The sequence below is a fragment of the Danio aesculapii genome, chromosome 3, assembly GCF_903798145.1.
Source record: "Danio aesculapii chromosome 3, fDanAes4.1, whole genome shotgun sequence".
Lineage (NCBI taxonomy): Eukaryota > Metazoa > Chordata > Actinopteri > Cypriniformes > Danionidae > Danio > Danio aesculapii.
The window spans coordinates 56486950-56507620 of NC_079437.1; the positions used below are offsets into that span (position 1 = coordinate 56486950).

The 20671-nt window shown below is 37.8% G+C and overlaps 1 protein-coding gene across 1 annotated transcript in view; it reads left to right on the plus strand.

Annotated features, from left to right (window-relative positions):
- The window catches only part of rnf213a (ring finger protein 213a), a 101582-nt gene that overhangs the window by 76642 nt on the left and 4269 nt on the right, over positions 1–20671 (plus strand). The window contains exons 54-65 of the mRNA XM_056454272.1: positions 1601–1635; positions 1772–1872; positions 2060–2216; positions 4857–5031; positions 5121–5215; positions 5436–5687; positions 7306–7438; positions 11126–11209; positions 11480–11660; positions 15965–16166; positions 17389–17466; positions 20325–20522. Coding sequence (XP_056310247.1) covers positions 1601–1635; positions 1772–1872; positions 2060–2216; positions 4857–5031; positions 5121–5215; positions 5436–5687; positions 7306–7438; positions 11126–11209; positions 11480–11660; positions 15965–16166; positions 17389–17466; positions 20325–20522 — 1691 coding nt within the window. The remainder of the gene's footprint in view (positions 1–1600; positions 1636–1771; positions 1873–2059; positions 2217–4856; positions 5032–5120; positions 5216–5435; positions 5688–7305; positions 7439–11125; positions 11210–11479; positions 11661–15964; positions 16167–17388; positions 17467–20324; positions 20523–20671) is intronic.

Below are 20671 nucleotides of genomic sequence, written 5' to 3' on the forward strand. Positions count from 1 at the left end.
TTAACGCATTAGATGTTGATAGCATATGTCAAATTTGGCAACACTTTTACAGATGCTTGAAATGTGGCCTCCAAATGACAAGGTGTTACTAAATATCACCCCTTAAATTTTTGACTAAAGACGAGGGTCTCTATTTTAATGATCTAGGCACAAAGTCTAAAGCGCATGGTGCAAAACCATTAAGGGTGTGTCCGAATCCACTTTTGCTGTTTTAAAGCTGGAAAAATATGATCTGCGTCACGGCTCATGGTCAAACGGTGTTGTGCTTATTCGCTTATTGCTCTTGATGGAAGAAATTAGTTCTGGGTGTGTTTTGAGCATAACGTACATTAAACCGATCCGAGTCTCATCTCCCATTCCCTTTAAGAGTCAGTAGCATCGCACCATGGTGCATTTGCTATTTACATTGCGGACTTTGTAAGTGGAAAAACTGAATGCGTCACTAGCGAGAAAACAGTTAAACAGACCATCTGCAGCACGAGGATATAGAAAGAGCCTCCATCATTCGGCCTCTTTACTTTACTTTACTCCTTTACTTTCGTGGATAAGGAAACGTACTCACTCCACTGAAGACATCCATTAGCCTACATATTTAATTTCGTTTAAGCATGAAGATTTGTTTCAAAACTATTTCTAAATTCAGTTCTAATTTCCAGCAAACGAATAAATTAGCAATAATAACGAAGTGTGGTCAAAATATATATATATATTATGTCCAAACACAAGTCCTATTCTTATTCAATTCAATTCACCTTTATTTGTATAGCGCTTTTACAATGTAGATTTTGTCAAAGCTTCACATAGAAGATCATAGTAAATTGAAACAGTGTCAGTTCAGTTTTCAGTGTTTATTTGTGTATTGGTGTACATCCTGTGTGTATTAAGAAATGTGCAAGCATTTGGACTCGCATAGGCGCACAACCAACACGCTCTGCGCTGGTCTTTTGACCAGCTTTTAGTTGGTAAGTGGCGCTGCCCATATCAATTCCTCAAAATAGCAACGTGCCAACAATGCGCCTTAACACACCACCTTTCTAGACTGGCACACCCATGAGTCCACATAGTGGTGCAAATGGATTTGCTATTTAAACAACATGCTGCAAAACGTGAAAATTAGGGTTGTTCAGGTCTGAAAATAGCAACAAATTGCTAGTTTTATCTGAATTTAGTAATAAAAAGTTATTAGTCATCCAGTTATTCGGAAATACAACGTTAAATGATGGCATTCTGTTGCATTACCATGTTACTACAAGAGTAATATTAAATCTATGCCCACTGACACATGGGAATACTCTATCAAAAAGTTCCATGATTATGATTATGCAATTACTTGCAACAAAACATAAAACAATGGTCGCAAACTATATCGTTAATATAAGAACGTTTTGATTTCAATATTTGAATACGTAAGTAAAAGTACATAAAAAGCAACAAATACATTTGTAAACAAGTTCCAGTAATTCCTGTCATTTCAGAAAATTTCTGGAAATCTTGAACTTAAACACACAATTATAAACGCTTTGACATTGACAAGGCATTCTACATTGAAATGAAACAAAATATATTTCAGTCTTTCTAAATCTCTGATGTTCTTTAACAGTCTGTCCTAATGGTCATCCATGCACTGTTGGTGAGGTAGGTCCTGTCACTTATTTCCTATGATTTGGTTTACCATTAGTGCATATACTGTATATTAATACTGAATTTAATTTAATTACAAAATTATTATTTTGTTCTCCCAAAATGTACATAATTTCATACATTTTTCCAGTGTGGTCAACCTATGGAGCGTAGTCTCTGTCCAGACTGTAATGCAGAAATAGGTGGTTCCAACCACATACCTGTTAATGGTTTCCGACCCATGCAAATACAGTAAGTTACTCTTGTAGTGAATGTGTGTTTTTCCTGTTTTATTGGTAGCACTTTACTTGAAGTCGTGATACTCATTAAGTGTCATTCAGTCAGTTAAATCATTTTAGATGCAAAGATGACATTGTTTGAGATGTGTATGTTTCTTCAAACAGAAGTATTTTTTGAGTTAATTGTTTTATCTATACAGAGGGGATCGTACTCAGTCTGGACACATTCTGGGTGATGCTCAACGCCGTGACCTCCCTGATATGCAGGACACCAAGAACATGTCACCTGCCCCCTTCGCTCTTCTCAGACTGCTCACACACATGTCCATGTTGATAGGAACTCAGAACAATCCACAGGTACTGCGTTCTATATATCTTGATTCAATTAATGCTTTAAACAGGCTATGAACATTAACAACTCATCATTCCAGAAGAAATCTGAAACAAGTCTTTCAAATATCCAGCGTTACTAATCAATATATAAAAAAAGGCATGAATTGCTCAGGTGTGAGTTTTTCCACAGACTTCAATAGTGTAAAAATCTTGTTTTGTCCATCCAAACTGATCTCTATTTAGTATTTTTATTGGATTCACATCAGGTGATTGGCTGGGTCATTCTACAGCTTGATTTTCTTTCTCTGAAAGCATTTGAGAGTTTCCTTGGCTGTGTTTTGGATCATTGTCTTGCTGAAATTTCCACTCTAGTTTCATCTTCATCATCCTGCTAATGTTGAATTGAAGCAGCTGATATTGATTTTACACTGATGAAGGGCGGAGGATTACTAAATAACGTCTGAGAGATTTTACTTGCTGTCTGGGCTTTGACTGCCTTTCTACACCTTCCTTTTTTCATGTGTTCGACATTTCATTTTAACACACTTAACTTAATTTGAAAACTAATTAGATTTGTTTTCTTTTCATAAATGCATTTCTTAAGTTTTTATCAACATCTGGTGAAAATTTCAAGTAATTTAGAAATATGTTTTCTGAGAAAAATGGTGACGTGTCGAATACTTATTTCCCCTACTGTATTTTTGAAAATCCTCCAAGATGATTAAATGCAATTGTATTAAAATATAGCAACACAACATAAGTAACACTTATGTTATTTGCAATGACTATTAACAATAGTTATATTTGTGAATTGCAAATGATTTCTTTGTAGATGTGATGCTGACTATAATCCGACAGAGCATTCAAATGATATATGTATAACATCATTGGACAAGGTCATAACTTTTGGGAACAGTTGCTTATTTAGTGAATGTAAACAAACAATAAACTAAGAGTGTACTCACACTAGGCTATGCGAATTGTGCCCGCGCATGGTTGACCCCATATCCCCAGTTTGTTTGACAAGTGTGAGTGCACCGTTTCTCACCTGGGTGCTGTTCAGTTGGCCTGCCCAGGATGCGATGTCACTTTCAAGGGACTGTTTCATATGGATTTATCAATCCTTCTTACTTTTCAGTGCAAGCGAACTGTCATAATTTTTTTTAAAGATAACCCCTTCAGCTCACAATATGTGCAGCACGACTTTCATGAAAATATTTGAGTGTCAAAAGTGATGGATCTGTTCAGCAAAATATTTGACTGTGTGTCATCGCATACCAAAAGTCTTAAAATAATACACAACAATATAACTAAAGCAATCTCCATTGTACTAAGCGAGAGCACTTCTCTTCCTAATTTATGGAGGTAACAGTCGCATCATCGATGACGTAAGCATGATCGGGCTTGGAAGGTAAAATTGCAGTGTGATTGCACGCCAAGAGGGAGAGGGGATAGGGGACTATCGTGCTCAGGCACAGTTTAAGGCAACCGTGCCTAGTATGAGTACACCCTAAGGTGATGTGGTCCCAGTATTGGCCTAGCCCATGTCAACAAGTGTCCTTATTGACTGTCTCCAGGTCAACGATTTATGCCCAATCCCAATTCAACCCTTTAGCCCTTGCCCTTACCCCAACACCTCGTTTTGTGCATTCCCGTGAAGGGGTAGGGGTGTCCCAATTCTCTAGCTTGAAGGCGTATGGTTAAGAGCAAGGGGTATCCACCCCTTCGAACTGAGATTTTTCAGGACCACACTCGAAACCAAGGGAAAATTTCCCAGGATACACCAGCCACAACGGCAGGATAGCTGCACCCGGAAGTAAGGAGATCCACAAATTAGTTTTTTTTTTGTCATTATTACGAATTTTTACAACAAACAAGCACATGTTTTAATATATTCATAACCGCGCTCATGTTTTACTGCCATGCTTTAAAAAAAAAATGCTAAAATAAAAAAAACGCAAAATTTCGCTATTTATAATCCATAATAATAACTCCTGTATTGCAGTCCCACAACATTCTGAAACTCGATGACACTCGAATACCCTGTCAGAAAAGTCTAGTGGCTGGGAATGACCTTTTTACAGTTTCTGCTATAATGTTAATGTGGTTTTTGGTGTGTTTACATTGATGAATATGGCCACGGTGTAAATACACAGTATAGTTACGATCTTATTGCCACATTAGATCGTTATGATAACATAATATATGCCTTCAGTGATTTCCTGAAGATAAATACCAAATAATAAAGCAACTAGAATAACTACAGCAGTCGCGATCGTCTGATCTCATATGAAGCAAGAGATCGCGAAGACGTGTGCAGGTGCTGTAGTGCTGTCCCAATTCTTAAGGGTCAATTTTAAAGCTCTTCCCTTTCACACTCGGTTTTAAGGGCTAAGGGGAAGGGGTAGGGGTACAAAAATAGAATTGGGATTGGGCCTTAGTGATACACTAAACGTATAAAAAAGGTAACCGTATAGGCCCATTCTTTAAAAATAAAATTCAAGAAGTGTAGAGAGGACAACTTTCACACCTAAAACTGTACTCGTCCACAAGCCTGACAGACTTTGATGGATGGATAGATGGACGGATTTGTTTGAATTGAAGACAAGATTTTTCTGAGAGCACTTTTACTAGTATCTCCTATCTTTGCATGTTTCTGTTCAGAGTATAATGCGGATTATCAAGCCTGCTGTGGTGCATCCTGATGCATTTCTTATGCAACATCTCTTGAAAGACATGGAGCAGCTGAGCAAAGCACTGGGCAAAGGAGTGGATGATACAGTCTCTACCATCCATTTGGCCATCCACAGTCTACTGGAACCCCATCAGACCAGCCAATGTAAGAACACCAGCAACAATCAGTTTACATTTGTCACTTGCCATACTAGTCCGGTTTCATTAATTCAAGCAATGTCACCTTGTAAGCAGGGCCTGTTCCATATGATCCAAACCTTTCCACTAAAGATGCAAGAAATGGGTGGGAAAATGCCATGAATAATGATGTAATCACACATCATCTGAAGGTAAACACCACTCCATCTTTTAGTAGATCACAGAACGCATAAGATTTCTAACTTTTACATAGGTAGATTGAGTAGGGATGTAACATTAGGCAAAAACCGATTAGTTGAATGAGATGGAATGGTTGATTAACTGTTCCACCTTTCAAAGGTACTCGCAAACAAACCAAAGTATTTGAAATGGTTGTTCACTGAAGCCCCTTTTTCATGCAATCTCTCTCAGGTTTTGGAGCATCAGCTAAAGGAAGTAAACACCTTCATCAGGGAAGATGAGCGAGTATCTTCTAATCCGGTGATGAAGCTGACATTTGGGGAACCAGGGCGTTTCCTGCGTTCTCTGCCTCAGAACTCCCTCATTCATAATTCATCCATCTGGAGCAGCAGGAAGAAGGTCTCACTGATGAGTCTTACCCATATTGTGGAGCAGAATAATGGCAGGGACACATTGCCTGTGCTCTGGAGATTCCTTCAGAGGGTAAGATGTTCATCAGCAATAAAGATTCATGTTGTACAGGGGTCCGTTCTTCGTAGCTCGCTTAAATGATCGAAGATGATTTGTCAGATCCTGGATCTTTTAATCTTGATAACTGATCTCTGGTTAATTTGGTTCTTCAAACAAGTTCATGAATCAGATTAAAATGTCTGGATGAACTGATCTGAGATCGCTGCGTGTGTTATGAAGGACAGATCAATCGATCCTCGAAATCATGATCAGCAATGCAACGATTGGCTGGCCGCACAGCAACGTAATGACATCATCTGATTAATATTCAATTATCCATGTGAGCTAAATTACATCAAATTCGTAGTTAAAGGTTTGTTAAATATGATACGCAATAACTTTCCACCTTTGTTGTGGGCTGCAGGCTTTACACTTTCATGTGTCAAGAGTATGTAGCAATTTATTTAGTTTTACAGTTGGAGCGGATTTTATTTATTATAGTAGCCATAGTAGTATTATTCTAGCCGGTTTCTTAATCGGTCTAAAGAAAAACTGGATGTTTACAAAAGCATTTTGATATTGGTAAAGGTGTCTGCAAGTTTTGTGAAGCATCAAATCACCGTCATATTAACTGTCAAGACATGTTCATGACTGCATAAATGTTTTATTCCTTTAAAAAGTCGCATATTGTGCATGTCTATCATATACAAATTGTACTAAAGCGATCTAAAAAGTTCATATCAATAAATTTTTGCTTTGAACCACCAGGTGGCAGTCTTTGTACTTTTATTTCGGAGTGCAGATTGCATATGTTTTATTAATATATATATATTAAGTTTATATTAACTTATATATAAGTTTTATTAATATATATTTTAACTATATATATATATATATATATATATATATATATATATATATATATATATATATATATATAGTAAAAAAAAAAATTCACTTTTTTCCCAAGTGTATATAACTGCTGTAAGAAAATATCAGCATTTGGTAGATTCTTTCGATATTATCTTTGCTGGTACTGACCCGATCTAATCCTGTTTATATGAAATGAGCCTGCTCGCTAGCAGGTTTGAGCTACCAGAACTGTTACTATGACAACAACTCTCGGATCAGTTTTAAAGAACGAAACGATCCTGGATCGCGTCAAATCGTCAATAACTAAATCGAGCTAATTGAGTAATCCACGTACGAAGAACAGACCCCTGCTTGTTAAAGGTTTTTTGTTGTTGTTATTGTTGTTGTTTATTTTTACCCTTAATGGTACAGGACAATTGAAAGTGTAGACAGGAACGTGTTTTGGTTATATAGAAATAAAACACACTGCTTTAATTGACTGCTTATGGTTATAGTTAAATGCGTGTTCATCAGTATTAAAACAGTGGAAAAAATCAATGAGTAATTATGGAAAATATGTAAATATTTCAAAACGACACAATATTGGTAGAATTTGCAATCCTAATGCATTTTTCCTGAGATAAGTACAGATTACACTAGCTAAACTAAATATACAGTTGGATAAACGTGATTGTGTTAACACAAAATACTTTTAAGTTGTGTTTAGATGTGAGATTGAAAGTGTAAGATTAAGGTGTGGATAGTTTGAGACTAATGTGATGTAAACCATTTATTTTAGGAAGCAGAGCTTCGGCTGGTGAGGTTTCTTCCTGATATCTTGGTTCTACAGCGGGATTTAGTAAAGAAGTTCCAGAACATAACAGACTTAACCTACAAAACCATAGGCGAGTTCCTGCAAGACCAGAAAGCAGGTAAGAAGTTTATTTTGAAAAAAATAAGCAGGTGAAATGTTTATGCACAAGGGTTTCATGTTTGGTTTTACAAGGATCATATCAGGCTTTGCTACTGAAGCAAAGTTGGATCATTGTTTTTATTTTGTGCCAAAAATCAAGATAAATCGTCACTGTAATTAATAATAATATCTTTCATCAACTAACACACTGTAAATAACATTGTAAGATGATTGAGGGAATCCAAAGAAATCTCTGTCGGGCAAGAACTCTGTCTAGGGAAAAGCAGGAAACCCTAAACTGAATGTGCTCAACTTTTATGCCCTCAGCTGAAATGTATCTAAAACTTCACGCTGAGTTGAAAAAAAACCATTTTGAGCAGATGACACAGCATGCACGACATGTTTGCCTCAAACACATGAAATTCACCTTCAACCGAGTTCTAAAAATTCAACTTTGAGCAAAAAAATTCACCTGTCCTTGATGCTCGAGATGCAAGCAGAGGAGCTGAACACGCAGCGCTGACGGTCTTCTAACTTTGATGTGGCCTGTAGAATTCATAACTAAATGAAGAACATCATGCGAGTGAAGAGATGCGAATGAGCGCTTCACATTTGGTGTGAACCTGGCATGATACAGTAACTTGATCAAAGTTAAACCATCCAGACTTTAATGAGCAAGAGAGGCAAAAGCACACCAGCAGCATGAGTAACTGGCAAATGTGTACTGGTACCATTGACAAGAAGGCATTTATTGGGATAACACAGTAGAGTACAATATATATTGACATCAAGATTGTGTCTTTCATGGGAAGATTATTGTAATTAGATCAAGTCTCTTTCTGTATGTGCTACAACAGCGTGATTTCAAATTTACAGAGTGAATGTCCTTGACTAACCTGATTGCAGTCCAGGGGCCTCATGTACAAAGACTTGCGTTGAATTGATACTAAAACATTGCGTACGGACAAAGCTGTGAATGTACATCTGAATTATCGTGAAACTGAGCGCACATGCACGAGCAGAAAACCCCTCTCTGCTTCCTCCCTAATATAAATATGGTAATGACTTCACAGAATGTGAATCGGAGGTGCTCCTATCGGAGGTAGACCGGAGAAAAACTGTGTTATTAGCAAGTTTGTTCTCCGGAATTAATAACAAAAGAAAAAAAATAGAGTGGGAGAGTTTACATCGCACTGTGAACAAATAAAAAAAGAAATGGTCTGATGTAAATGTGCAGGTTAAGAGGAGAACAGCGGCGCTTCGTCAAGGTGTGGACCGAACAGGCAGGGAAACAGGGGATGCTGGACTAACACCCTTTAAGGAGAGAGCTGCCTCAATTGTGGGCGACACTTTACTGTCTGGAGTAGTATCCGTGTCTGCGGGAGACAGATGTATTAGAGAAACACTTTGTTAGGGTGGTATAGCAGCACCCCTCTGCTCTTATCAAGGCAGCGCCACTGGTATTTCAGCTGCCCAATCACATTTGAGCATCATATTTTATTTGCACATTTATTGAATGGAAATGTTTCCGATTCACATATGCAAATTCGTCTTCAGATGGCGCCTTTATAGCTATGTGCGTGCAGTCGATCGCTCCGATGACATTGGGAAAACCGGCGATCGCTGCAAATTGCGCTTTAATGTTTGGCTGGTCAACAGCATGGTATGGAAACCTTATATACCTGCTAGACATGCGGATCATCCCGTCCCATACAGCTGGCATTGCAAGGCTCAAAGATCACTTGCTCAACCCAGAGCGGTCTTCCAGTTTCCTTTGGAAAGAACCAGTTGCCAGGATACTTTGTTGGTGGGATACTTTGTAGTGTGCAATTTAACACAATAGCCTCTAGGAGTCGCCAATGGAAATAAAACAAACACACAAAAGAAATACTCGGAGGCCAGGCATGAAGTTGGCACGGACGCACATTCTCAAGTTAATTTCATCATTAGTAAATCCAAAGTGAGCGTGAAATCTGGCGTACGCAAAGTTTCTGTGCGTACGCAGCCTTGATACATGAGGCCCCTGATCTGTCTCGTGTTGAAACAATGACAAGCACAGACTGTTGTGCATCTGAATATGGTGTCATGACAGATTGTGAATTTAATTGGCTTGTTAAACATTCACAATTAGTGTTCTCACTTCCCAAACAATTACAACATCAAATTCCCAAACAATAAATTCAGTAATTAAAAGCGATTTTAAAAGTAATTAAACAGAATGTGTTGAAGCTATTAAAAGCAAATTAGTTCTAGTTACAGAAAACTGTTTATTTGGTCAGTGAAAATCTTGTCATGTACTTTTGTCAGTGAAATTAAAGCCGAAGAGAATACACAAAACACATTCTTGAATTTATTGCATTTTAGACAAACTTCTTCTCCCAACCTTTTTGGTATTAATGTTGTATTAAGCACAAATATGTTCCAGTCAGAGGTCGCGTTAGACTTTCTCATTTTTTGTCATTTTGACGGAGAGGGTTGTAAAAATTCCGTCATAACCTATTATTACCCGTCATTTAATTAGCATATTGTCTAATCGCTTTTTTATTCATATTTTCATCATGAACTTGCACAACGAGCATATAGGCTAAATTATTCATTTATTTATTCGACAAATGAACAAAACCTCAAAATTCGTTCAAGTTTCATGTGTTTTTTTGCACTGACGGTGGAGGGAATAAAAATACGGCCATTTGTACCTGAACACAAGCAGATATAAACAACAAGATATATTATAAAATATAATTCCGACTAATATAAGAACATAACTTGAAATATAATTCAGACGATGTTCTGTAGGACTATTTGCCTTAAGTCATATCTTCCTCCTGGTCCGCGTCGACCTGAACTGGGTGCTTGCCTGTGCGTAATCAAACGCATCAAGGGAGGCTGATGCAGAGGCAATTGTCATTAAATTCTGTGTCTTTGCCTCGGGAAGTCGACTTCTCGTGACAGTTTTAATTTCGTTCTGGAGGCTGAAGCCGCGTTCTGCTACCACACTGGAGACCGGAATTACTAGCGCCACTTCAGCCAGCGTTTTGTAGTCAGGAAACATTTCTCCTAAGGAAGTGATCAGAAGTTTGCAGGATTCTCTGAATGTGGGATTTCCCGATCCTGCAAGCACTCGTTTCGCAGGGCAAAAATCATGCAGCATGCGCTCTTTCTGCACCAGGGGCGCGGCTGCACTCCTCTGCCTTCCGTTGTGCTCACAAACGCGCTCCATATCATCCAGTCCATAGCTCTTCAACGCGCTGTCAGTGTGAGGAGTTTGTTCTACATCGTCCACTGCATCACTTCCTCTTTTTTCACCCTTAATAAAAATATCACTATTTGGCCGTTTAAAGAAACTTCTCACACTCAGCTGCCATGACATTTTTGCAACAACTGTACATAGCGGTGACAAAGAGGAGACAAAACAAGACAATTGCTAATTAATAAGGGCAATCTCCATCAGCTGGACAGGAGTGGGAATTACAGTTATCTACACATTACAATATATCTCCCTCAGCATCTGTCAAAATGACGGATCACCCTCAGATTTTTCCGTCACTGCTGAAAAAAATCCGTCATTGACGGAAAATATTCGGTTAACGCGATCTCTGGTTCCAGTATATGTGTGTGCACAAATGTGCGTGACTGTATGCTATTTCTATATGTAAAGATTATGTTAAATGCACAGCACAGTAATAGTGATATTTTCATTAAACAGCTTCACTCACTGCTTGGTATGAAAAGCGCATCAAAATCTTCTTGTCGACGTGGAACCAAATAAGGGTATCTCTGGCTAACACAGGTAAGCCATCTCCTGATTTTTACTGACAAGAAACATACATATTATTTACAGATTACTGCAAATGATTACTTATAAAATGTGATCTAATCATTAAAAGGCACAACTATAGACTAAAATCATCTTAACTAATAACACAAAACCATGTTCTTTTATATTGGGTAACACAATGACTTTGAGTTCACTTATCAGTGCAGAAATCCAGATCATTTCTTTAAGATGTGACCCTGTTTGATTCATAAATTGATACATGAAATGATCTGTTTCTGAAAGGAGAGATCAAGCTTCCGGCTGACTACACTGAGAAGGATCTCGGTCTGGATGCTGACCTGCAGGTACTGCTGCCACAGAGACGTGGCCTGGGCCTGTGCTCCACTGCCCTCGTCAGTTACCTCATCACCATTCACAATGACCTCATGTACACTGTGGAAAAACACACCGGGGAGGACTCAGAGTAAGATTCATCAGATATCCGTTGTCAATTGTGTTGTTTCATAAAGTAGTCACTGAGTCATTTATTACTATATAACATTTATTACTATATATAACAAATCCATAACTCTTAGAACTGTTTATCATGGTGTAACTCATCCTAAATTGCTTTGCAGATATGGAATATTCCTTCCAATAATGAAATTATTATAAAAAATAGAAGCTAATTATAACATTTACACTATAAACATGATAAACACTTTATAATGTGGGAATTTTGAGGAGAAAAAACACATAATTTATGTCACACTGAAGGATAGTTGTGAACCATGTCTAGTAGAGATGTGGGATTGAGCTGTTGCGTCATCGAAAGCGATGTTAAAAATAATGCTGTGTCCCAACTTGCATACTATATGTCCTAAATAGTATGTCCCAAACCATGTATGTTGAAAAGTGTATGCCGGATGGTCTATTTCTGGTAGAAATACAAAGTGTAGAACCGTCCATACTTTAACCGCTGATATTGCCCACAGCACATTGCGTGTTGGACGTGAATTCAATTAGAACTACAAACATGGGTAAAAAGTGTTAAACTACAAACATGGCAGATGCACAAAACCAACCAACAAGTAGAGAGGCTTAAGTGAAGATGTTTGATGGACTGTTAATTGATCTACAACCTAATGGAAAACATTTAATTTATGTTTTCCATGTTATATTTCATCTGCAACAACATTGTGAGCTTTTATCAAGGCTTATCAAAAACTGACAAGATTTCTCTTCATTAAAAATAGTGCGTGACAGATTAACCTGTTGCTTAAATCAGTGTTTCCCAACCCTGTTCCTGAAGGCACACCAACAGTCCACATTTTCAATGTCTCCCTAATCAAACACACCTGAATCACCTAATTAGAACATAAGAAGAGACTCCAAAACCTGAAGTTAATTAGTCAGGTAAGAGAGACATCCAAAATATGTACTGTTGGTGTACCTCCAGGAAAAGGGTTGGGAAACACTGGCTTAAATCTTCAATAAGCAGGGTTTCTGCAGGGTCCTAAATTGTCTTAAATCTCAAAATCCAAATTTTAGGCCTTAAAAAGTCTTAAATTTACTGAAATATTGTGTGGTAGGTCTTAAATCTTTTTTAAACTGGTCTTAATTTCCCTTTGTTCATGTATTGCTACCAAATCTGGTCAAAACCCATACAATCACCAACAATCATCTCAATAAAACTTTAAACTTTTTATTTAAAAGGGTTATTTATCATAATGGTTTATTATTTTCCTTACAATAACATTTGTTTAAACATTCTCCATGTATTTACTGCCAAAGACATCAACCTGGACAGATTAATGTGCATGCATTTATTTCATTATAGTTTTTAAAACATTTGTTCATTTATTTTTATTATTTAAAAAAAGTTTATGTTGGAAAAAAAAAGTGTATGGATACAAGTAGAGCTTTCTTGTTTTTACACAGTATTTCAAATATTTAGCTAAGAAATAAAATCTAAAATATTTGTATTTTTTATTATTGATGTATTATTGTATCATTAAATGTATTAAATGATCATTTTTTTTGATAGGGCAAATAAAAATATTTTCCATCTGAGCCATTCGTAAAATTCCTTAGCCTTTAGCCGTTTATGGGTCTAAAATCTCATTCATAACGGTCTTAAAATGTCTTTAAAAGTCTTGAATTTAACACTGTGAAACCTGCAGAAACCCTGAATAAGGGAGGTAATTAAATACGAAAGAAATGTGGATTATGCGTCGAGCCGATTGACAGGGCACATTATTAAGCAACATAACTGTCCCTTAATGAGGAATTAATTTGTCCCAAAGCTTGCATATACTTCTGTTACACACTCAAAAGTATGTAGTTGCTACACACTGAAAGATTACATACAAAAGTATGATTATGCCATGGCCACGATATAAAATCAAGCAACCATGCACGCAGACCTCTTCTGCAAGCATTTGTGAAAGAATGTGTCACTCTCAGAAATTAATTGAACTCAATCAAGGTACTATGGTAGGTTGCCACCTGTTCAATACGTCCAGTTGTGATATTCCCTCACTAATATTCAGAATCAGAATCAGAAAGAGCTTTATTGCCAGGTATGTTTACACATACGAGGAATTTGTTTTGGTGACAGAGCCTCTACAGTGCAACAGGATAACAGAGACAGGACAAAAAACAGATAATAAATATATATTTTTTAAAAATAGAAGTAAGTAGTGAGTGCAAATATACAGATTGACAAGTGTATGTACATGTTTATTACTATATACAACGTTATATGTGCAGCTGTTATGTGCAAATTGGCATGTAAAGTGTGTTGTTAAATAAGTGTATATGTGTATAAATGTGTATAGCAGTAGTGATGTTGGTTCCACAATTATTATCATCAAGTGTTCATGAGATTCCTGAGGGAAGAAACTGTTTCTGTGTCGGGCTGTTCTGGTGCGCAGTGCTCTGTAGCGTCGACCAGAAGGTAAAAGTTCAAAGAGGCAGTGTGCTGGGTGTGAGGGGTCCAGAGTGATTTTGGCAGCCCTTCTGCTCGCTCTGGATAAGTACAGTTCTTGGGGAGTAGGAAGGGTTGTACCAGTGATTCGCTCAGCAGTCCGAACTATTCGACGTAGTCTTTGGAGGTCATATTTAGTAGCTGAGCTAAACCAGACAGTTATTGATGTGCAGATGACTGATTCAATGATGGAGGTGTAGAACTGTTTCAGCAGCTCCTTTGGGAGGTTAAACTTCCTCAGCTGACGAAGAAAGTACAGCCTCTGTTGAGCTTTTTTGACAATGGAGTCAATGTGAGTGTCCCACTTCAGGTCCTGTCATCTGTTAGTGTTGTTGTAACAAAGTGGACGTAGCTGAGAACAACAGTGATTCAGCAAAAAACTGGATGGCTATGTACAATCACAGAGCAGGTCAGTGCGTGCTGAGGTATACAGTGTACAGAATGCACTAACTTTCTACAGAGTCAGTGGTTATGTTGTGGAAAAAAGATTCTGGTCTGCAAAATATTTATATAAGTTTCTAAGTCAAAGTTTTCAAAAAATAACAAAGTCTGAGATCTCCGAAGTCTTTAGGCAAAGTAGTTTATTGTTACAGCAACAGTAAGAACAGAGACAGGTCGTTCGTGTGTCTCATGAATATAGGCTAGCACACAGTTTAAATACACATCTTTGTCCCAACACTCCTAACTTGTCGTTAACACACCTCCATTAGCTTCTCCACTAATGGGATTTTAAATCTCCCAGGTGCTCCCTACGCATAGCCAGTTGATTCATTTCTTTACCACTTTTTTTTGTACATAGTTCATTCATAATAAGAGCAGCCAGAGAGGGGAAATTGGTGGATTTGTGTCGAATATTAGCATCATTGACAGGTAACAGTGTACAGGAAGTTACCTATTACTGTCGTATGTTTGTGTGCTCTTTATAAATGACTGAAAAACAGCTGCGGGTAAAGTATATTGATCGCAAGTGCTGAGTTTGTGATCACATCTCTGTTTTGTTCTGTTGATTTGTTATTTCAAATGTTCATAGCTTGAAATAAATGGAAATATGAAGTTCAGTAAAGTTAGCAACAGATTCACGGATTCATATTTTCTGGATCAATAACTCATCATGACCTATTCGCTATTAGTATGACTAAGTTACTATGACGAAGGCTTAAACGGAGCAGTGCTCATAATAAAGCGTAAAAAAGGGAATAAGACAGCTGTGAAACATAACCTGCTTTGTATTTTTTGTAGGAAACACAGTTTAGATCTGTTTATGGTAAGAGGTGTATGAGTTATTGCCGTCGGTCTATCACTGAATATGTCAGGAATATCAAAACAAAACCAACTTAACTCCGCTCCTTTAGCGCCCCTCACAGAGCTTGATCCACGCTGGCATTTCTCCTCGTGGGTTTTTGGTTTTGAAAAGGGACAAAATTCCACCACCCTGTCCAAACTTTTAGGATACCGGGTGTCAGATTTGCACAATCCATATGCACAATGCTTTGGCCTGTTTCCCTCGCTTGAAAGCTTGACAGAGCCCCTGCGTGTAGCTACGGTTGCTAAGCCATGATTGGTGGGTGGCAGTTTTTGGGTGTGGCTTAGCGAAGGGTCAATTCAGGTTGGAACATAATCCAGGTCTGAAGAGGTTAATTTAGTCAATGAAAGTGAATTACTACAGTTACTCGATTTTACTGCATTTTACAATATGTCCTTTTTTTCATCATAACGTTTACCATAAAGTAGATTATGTTTCATATTTCCTAGATGCATGCTATATTTCTCCATATAATTTTTTGTCCTCTTTCAACCAGTTACAAGATAAGCCCCGCTGAACTGACAGAGCTGCATGTTATCCGTTATGAGTACAACCGGGATCTGCTGCCCCTGGTGCTTGCCAACTGCCAATACAGCATGGAGTGTGGACAGGAAACACTGCTGGAGTACGACCTGCCCAAGATTCAGCAACAGATCCTCACCCGCTTTCTTCAAGGGAAACCACACATCACAGTTAATGTATGTTATGGCACCTAAAGAGCTCAATTTGACCACAAAACCAGTCAAGAAAGGGACACTTTAAAAAAAATTGAGATTTATACACCTGAAAGCTAAATAAATAAGACTTCCATTGATTTATGGTATGATAGGATTGGGCAAAATTTGGCTGAGATGCATATTTTGAACATCTGGAACTGAGAAATATTGAGAAAACTGCCTTATATGGTTGTACAGATTAAGTTCTTAGCAATACATGTACAAATTGTATTTAATTATGTGTTTTTGACATATCAGTCTAAAAATTTGACTCATACAGTGTATTGTTGGCTATTCCTACTGATATACGTGTGTAACTTAAGACTGTTTTTGTGGTATATGTACTGAACATGTTACCATTTTTCTCAGAAAACATTTTTAAAGGTGCTGTTGACTTCAAATTTTTATCAGATGTTGGCAACAATCAAAGAAATGCATATATGCAAAGAAAACAAGGCTAATTCGTTTACAAATTAAGTTATGCATAATAAAATGAAATGACGCAGGGAAAAAGTATTGAACACATGAAGAAAGGGAGGTGTAGAAAGGCAGTGAACGCCCAGACAGCAGCTGGAATCTCTCAGTAGTTCTTCAGCAACCCTATTCCCTTCATCAGTGTAAATTAGTATCAGCTGCTTCAGTCCAACATCTATATTAGCAGGATGATGAAGATGAAACCAGGGTGGACATTTCAGCAAGACGATGATCCAAAACACAGCCAAGGAAACTCTCAGATGCTTTCAGAGAAAGAAAATCAAGCTGTAGAATGGCCCAGCCAATCACCTGACTTGAATCCAATGCAAAATACAAATTAAAGCTCAGATTTGATGGACGAGACCCACAGAACCATCAAGATTTTTACACTTTGTTGAAGTCTGTGAAAAACTCACACCTGAGCAATGCATGAGACTTCACTCTCCATATGAGAGGCGTCTTTAAGATCAGTAGTTCAGTACTTTCCTCTTGTGTCATTTCATTGTTATTACACATAACTAATTCTTCAGATTTGTTTTGTTTTATTTTTATGTTTGTATTGTTTGAACCAGATTTGGGTAAAAACCCAATTCCATGTCAACAGATCCTTTAGAAATATTATTCCAGGAAAAAACATGACATGTTCAATACTTATTTTCCTCGCTCTTATTATGCAAATAAGTAAATACATAAGTCTCTTTCACTTACTGTTTTCTTTTGTCGGCTTTAGGGGATTCCGACATTGGTGAACAGACAAGACAGAAATTATGAGATCATATTTAAAGATGTGAAGGGTAAAGTTCCGCAGGTAAGTTACTTTGTTCAATGCGGAATTAATCTCTGTCTTATACTGAGATTGAGATCTGAAATTTAGAATTATAAGCACTCTCGTATTTATTTGACTTTTATTTTAATTAATAGTCGCTTGTTGTGTTATGCATTTGTAAGTTGCTTTAAATAAAACCATCTGCTAATGAAAAAAATATGAATGTAAAAATCTTTAGTATTAAAATGCATTTAATGAATCATATAAATGTTTAACAATTTAAGTGAACACTGCAATAAAACATTTTTGTTAATTAAACTTGTTTCTAGTCCAAATATCTAAAAATTCCTAAATCAGAACTATTTTCTAGACAAGCCAAAAATATTGTCTTGTCATAAATAATGATTGAAAAATAAGTGAGTTTTTGCTTAAAACAAGAACATAATCTGCCAGTGGGGTGAGTAAAATAATCTTGTTTTCACATTGAAATAAGATTAAATCCAGATTATTTTGCTTGTTTTAAGGAAAAACAAACTTCATTTTCTGAAAACAAGACAATATTTTTAACTTGTCTAGAAAATTAAACTAGAAACAGGATAAAAAGTAAGAAAAGCATTTTTTGCAATGCACTTAAAGTTGTTATTTAAAGTTTCGCCGAAGAGATACTTACACAAATTCAAATTTTATCTGTCACATAGAGAGTCATATACACAACACATGCTCATTGTGAATACATAGCCCCGTATACATTTCTAGCGCAAATTATGTAGTCAGAGGCACGTATGGCTGCATTTCGTCTTTAAAACGAACATTACGGGGCGGCTTCTGTTTCTATTCGTACTACCAGCTGACCGCTTAGCTCTGTGTGGATGGCTGTTTAGGGGTTACCAGTGCTATTTGCCTAGTGGCTCACCGCGTAAATTGGCAGACTTGAGAGATGGAGTGGAGTAAACTGAGACAACGGGGTTCGAGTTTGGTGAAGAATAGTTCCAGAACTTATAAATAATTAAGTAAATAACAGGGTGAAACTGTGGTAAGATCTGAAAATGTGGTAAAAATCAGGCGGCCCGAGGACTTTTCTTTTTCTGGATTGCTTTTAAAAACACTCTTGGTTAGGTTTGGGGAAGGGGGTGGGCGCTGGCCAATCGGTGCGTTTGAAAACAATGTCGATTGGGTTTAGGGAAGTGGGTGGGCGGGTCAGTCGTTGCTTTTGAAAACTGAGACAACAGGGTTCGAGTTTGGTGAAGAATAGTTCCAGAAATTATAAATAATTAAGTAAATAACAGGGTGAAAATTTTCTTTTTCTGGATTACTTTTAAAAACACTCTTGGTTGGGTTTGGGGAAGGGGTGGGCGCTGGCCAATCGGTGCTTTTGAAAATGGTATCGGTTGAGTTTAGGAAAGTGGGTGGGCGGGTCAGTTGTTGCTTTTGAAAACAATGTCGATTGGGTTTAGGGAAGTGGGTGGGTGGGTCAGTCGTTGCTTTTGAAAACTATGTCGATCGGGTTTAGGGAAGTGGGTGGGCGGGTCAGTCGTTGCTTTTGAAAACAATGTTGATCGGGTTTAGGGAAGGGGGTCGGTTCTGGTCAATCGGTGCTTTTGAAAACGCTGTCAGTTGGGTTTAGCAAAGTGGGTGGCTAGGTCAGTCGTTGCTTTTGAAAACGCTGTCAGTTGGGTTTAGGGAAGTGGGTGGTTCAGTCAGTGCTGGTGAAAACACTATTGGTTAGGTTTAGGGAAGTAGGTGGCTGGGTCAGTCGTTGCTTTTGAAAACTGAAACAACAGGGTTCAAGTTTGGTGAAGAATAGTTCCAGAAATTATAAATATTTAAGTAAATAACAGGGTGAAAATGTGGTAAGATCTGAAAATGTGGTAAAAATCAGGCAGCCGAGGACTTTTCTTTTTCTGGATTACTTTTAAAAACACTCTTGGTTGGGTTTGGGAAAGGAGGTGGGCGCTGAAACAACAGGGTTCAAGTTTGGTGAAGAATAGTTCCAGAAATTATAAATATTTAAGTAAATAACGGTGAAAATGTAGTAAGATCTGAAAATGTGGTAAAAATCAGGCAGCCGAGGACTTTTCTTTTTCTGGATTTCTTTTAAAAACACTCTAGGTTGGGTTTGGGAAAGGAGGTGGGCGCTGGCCAATCGGTGCTTTTGAAAATACAATCGGTTGGGTTTATAGAAGTGGGTGGCCGGGTCAGTCGTTGCTTTTGTAAACGCTGAAGGTTGGGTTTAGGGAAGTATGTGGGCGGGTCAGTTATTTCTTTTGAAAACAAATGTCGGTTGGGTTTAGGGAAGGGGGTCGGTGCTGGTCATACGGTGCTTTTGAAAACGCTGTCAGTTGGGTTTAGGGAAGTGAATTGGTGGGTCAGTCGATGCTTTTAAAAATGCTGTCGGTTAGGTTTAGGGAAGGGGTGTGCAGGTCAATCTGTGCTTTTGAAAACACTTGGTTAGGTTTAGAGAAGTGGGTGGGTTCGTTCAGTCGGTCGGTCAGTCAGTCGACAGCGGCCTCTGGTGGATTTACATGAGAAGAGCAGGTGCAAATGGCACACACGAGTTGATATTTTGAAAAAGCATAAACGTGACCTCTGATGGATTTGTGAAAACAAAAACTGCAAAAAAATTACCTCCAGGGACGTATTTTGCACTCTCCAGAAATGTATACATGGGTACATATGCAGTGAAATCCTCACACAACCACCCGTGACCTTAAAGATAATAACACCAATAAAATAATGCTAGTAATAACAATACAAATCTAAATTTGGAGAAATAGAAGTTATGCAATAAAAGCAAATATAAACTATTTAAAAACTTTTGATACAGAGTATGTGATTGTAGAAAAAAGTATAAAAATCAAAGAGCTGTCTGTACAATCCTTACTATGAATGTGTTGTTACAGGAGTTGTTGCAGCCTCTCACACAGTACGACCTCGTCAAGGAGCTGCAGTCTTACAGCGACGTATGTGAGGCATTGTCCACAGTTGAGCTAGCTGTCGGTTTCCTTGCTATGACGGGGGGAGAGCCACACATGCAGCTAGGCGTTTATTTGAAGGATGTGCTACAGATGACTGACCACATGGCAACACATGTCTTCAAGGTTTGCCGTAAACACATTCATTATTTGAAATTGTGGTGAATGCCATTCAAACTAGTAGTGACCACCACTTATACTATTTATCCCACAAAATGCCTCAGAAGTATGCAATTTGGGATCCACCTATTATATCAGAGCACCAATATTCAGTG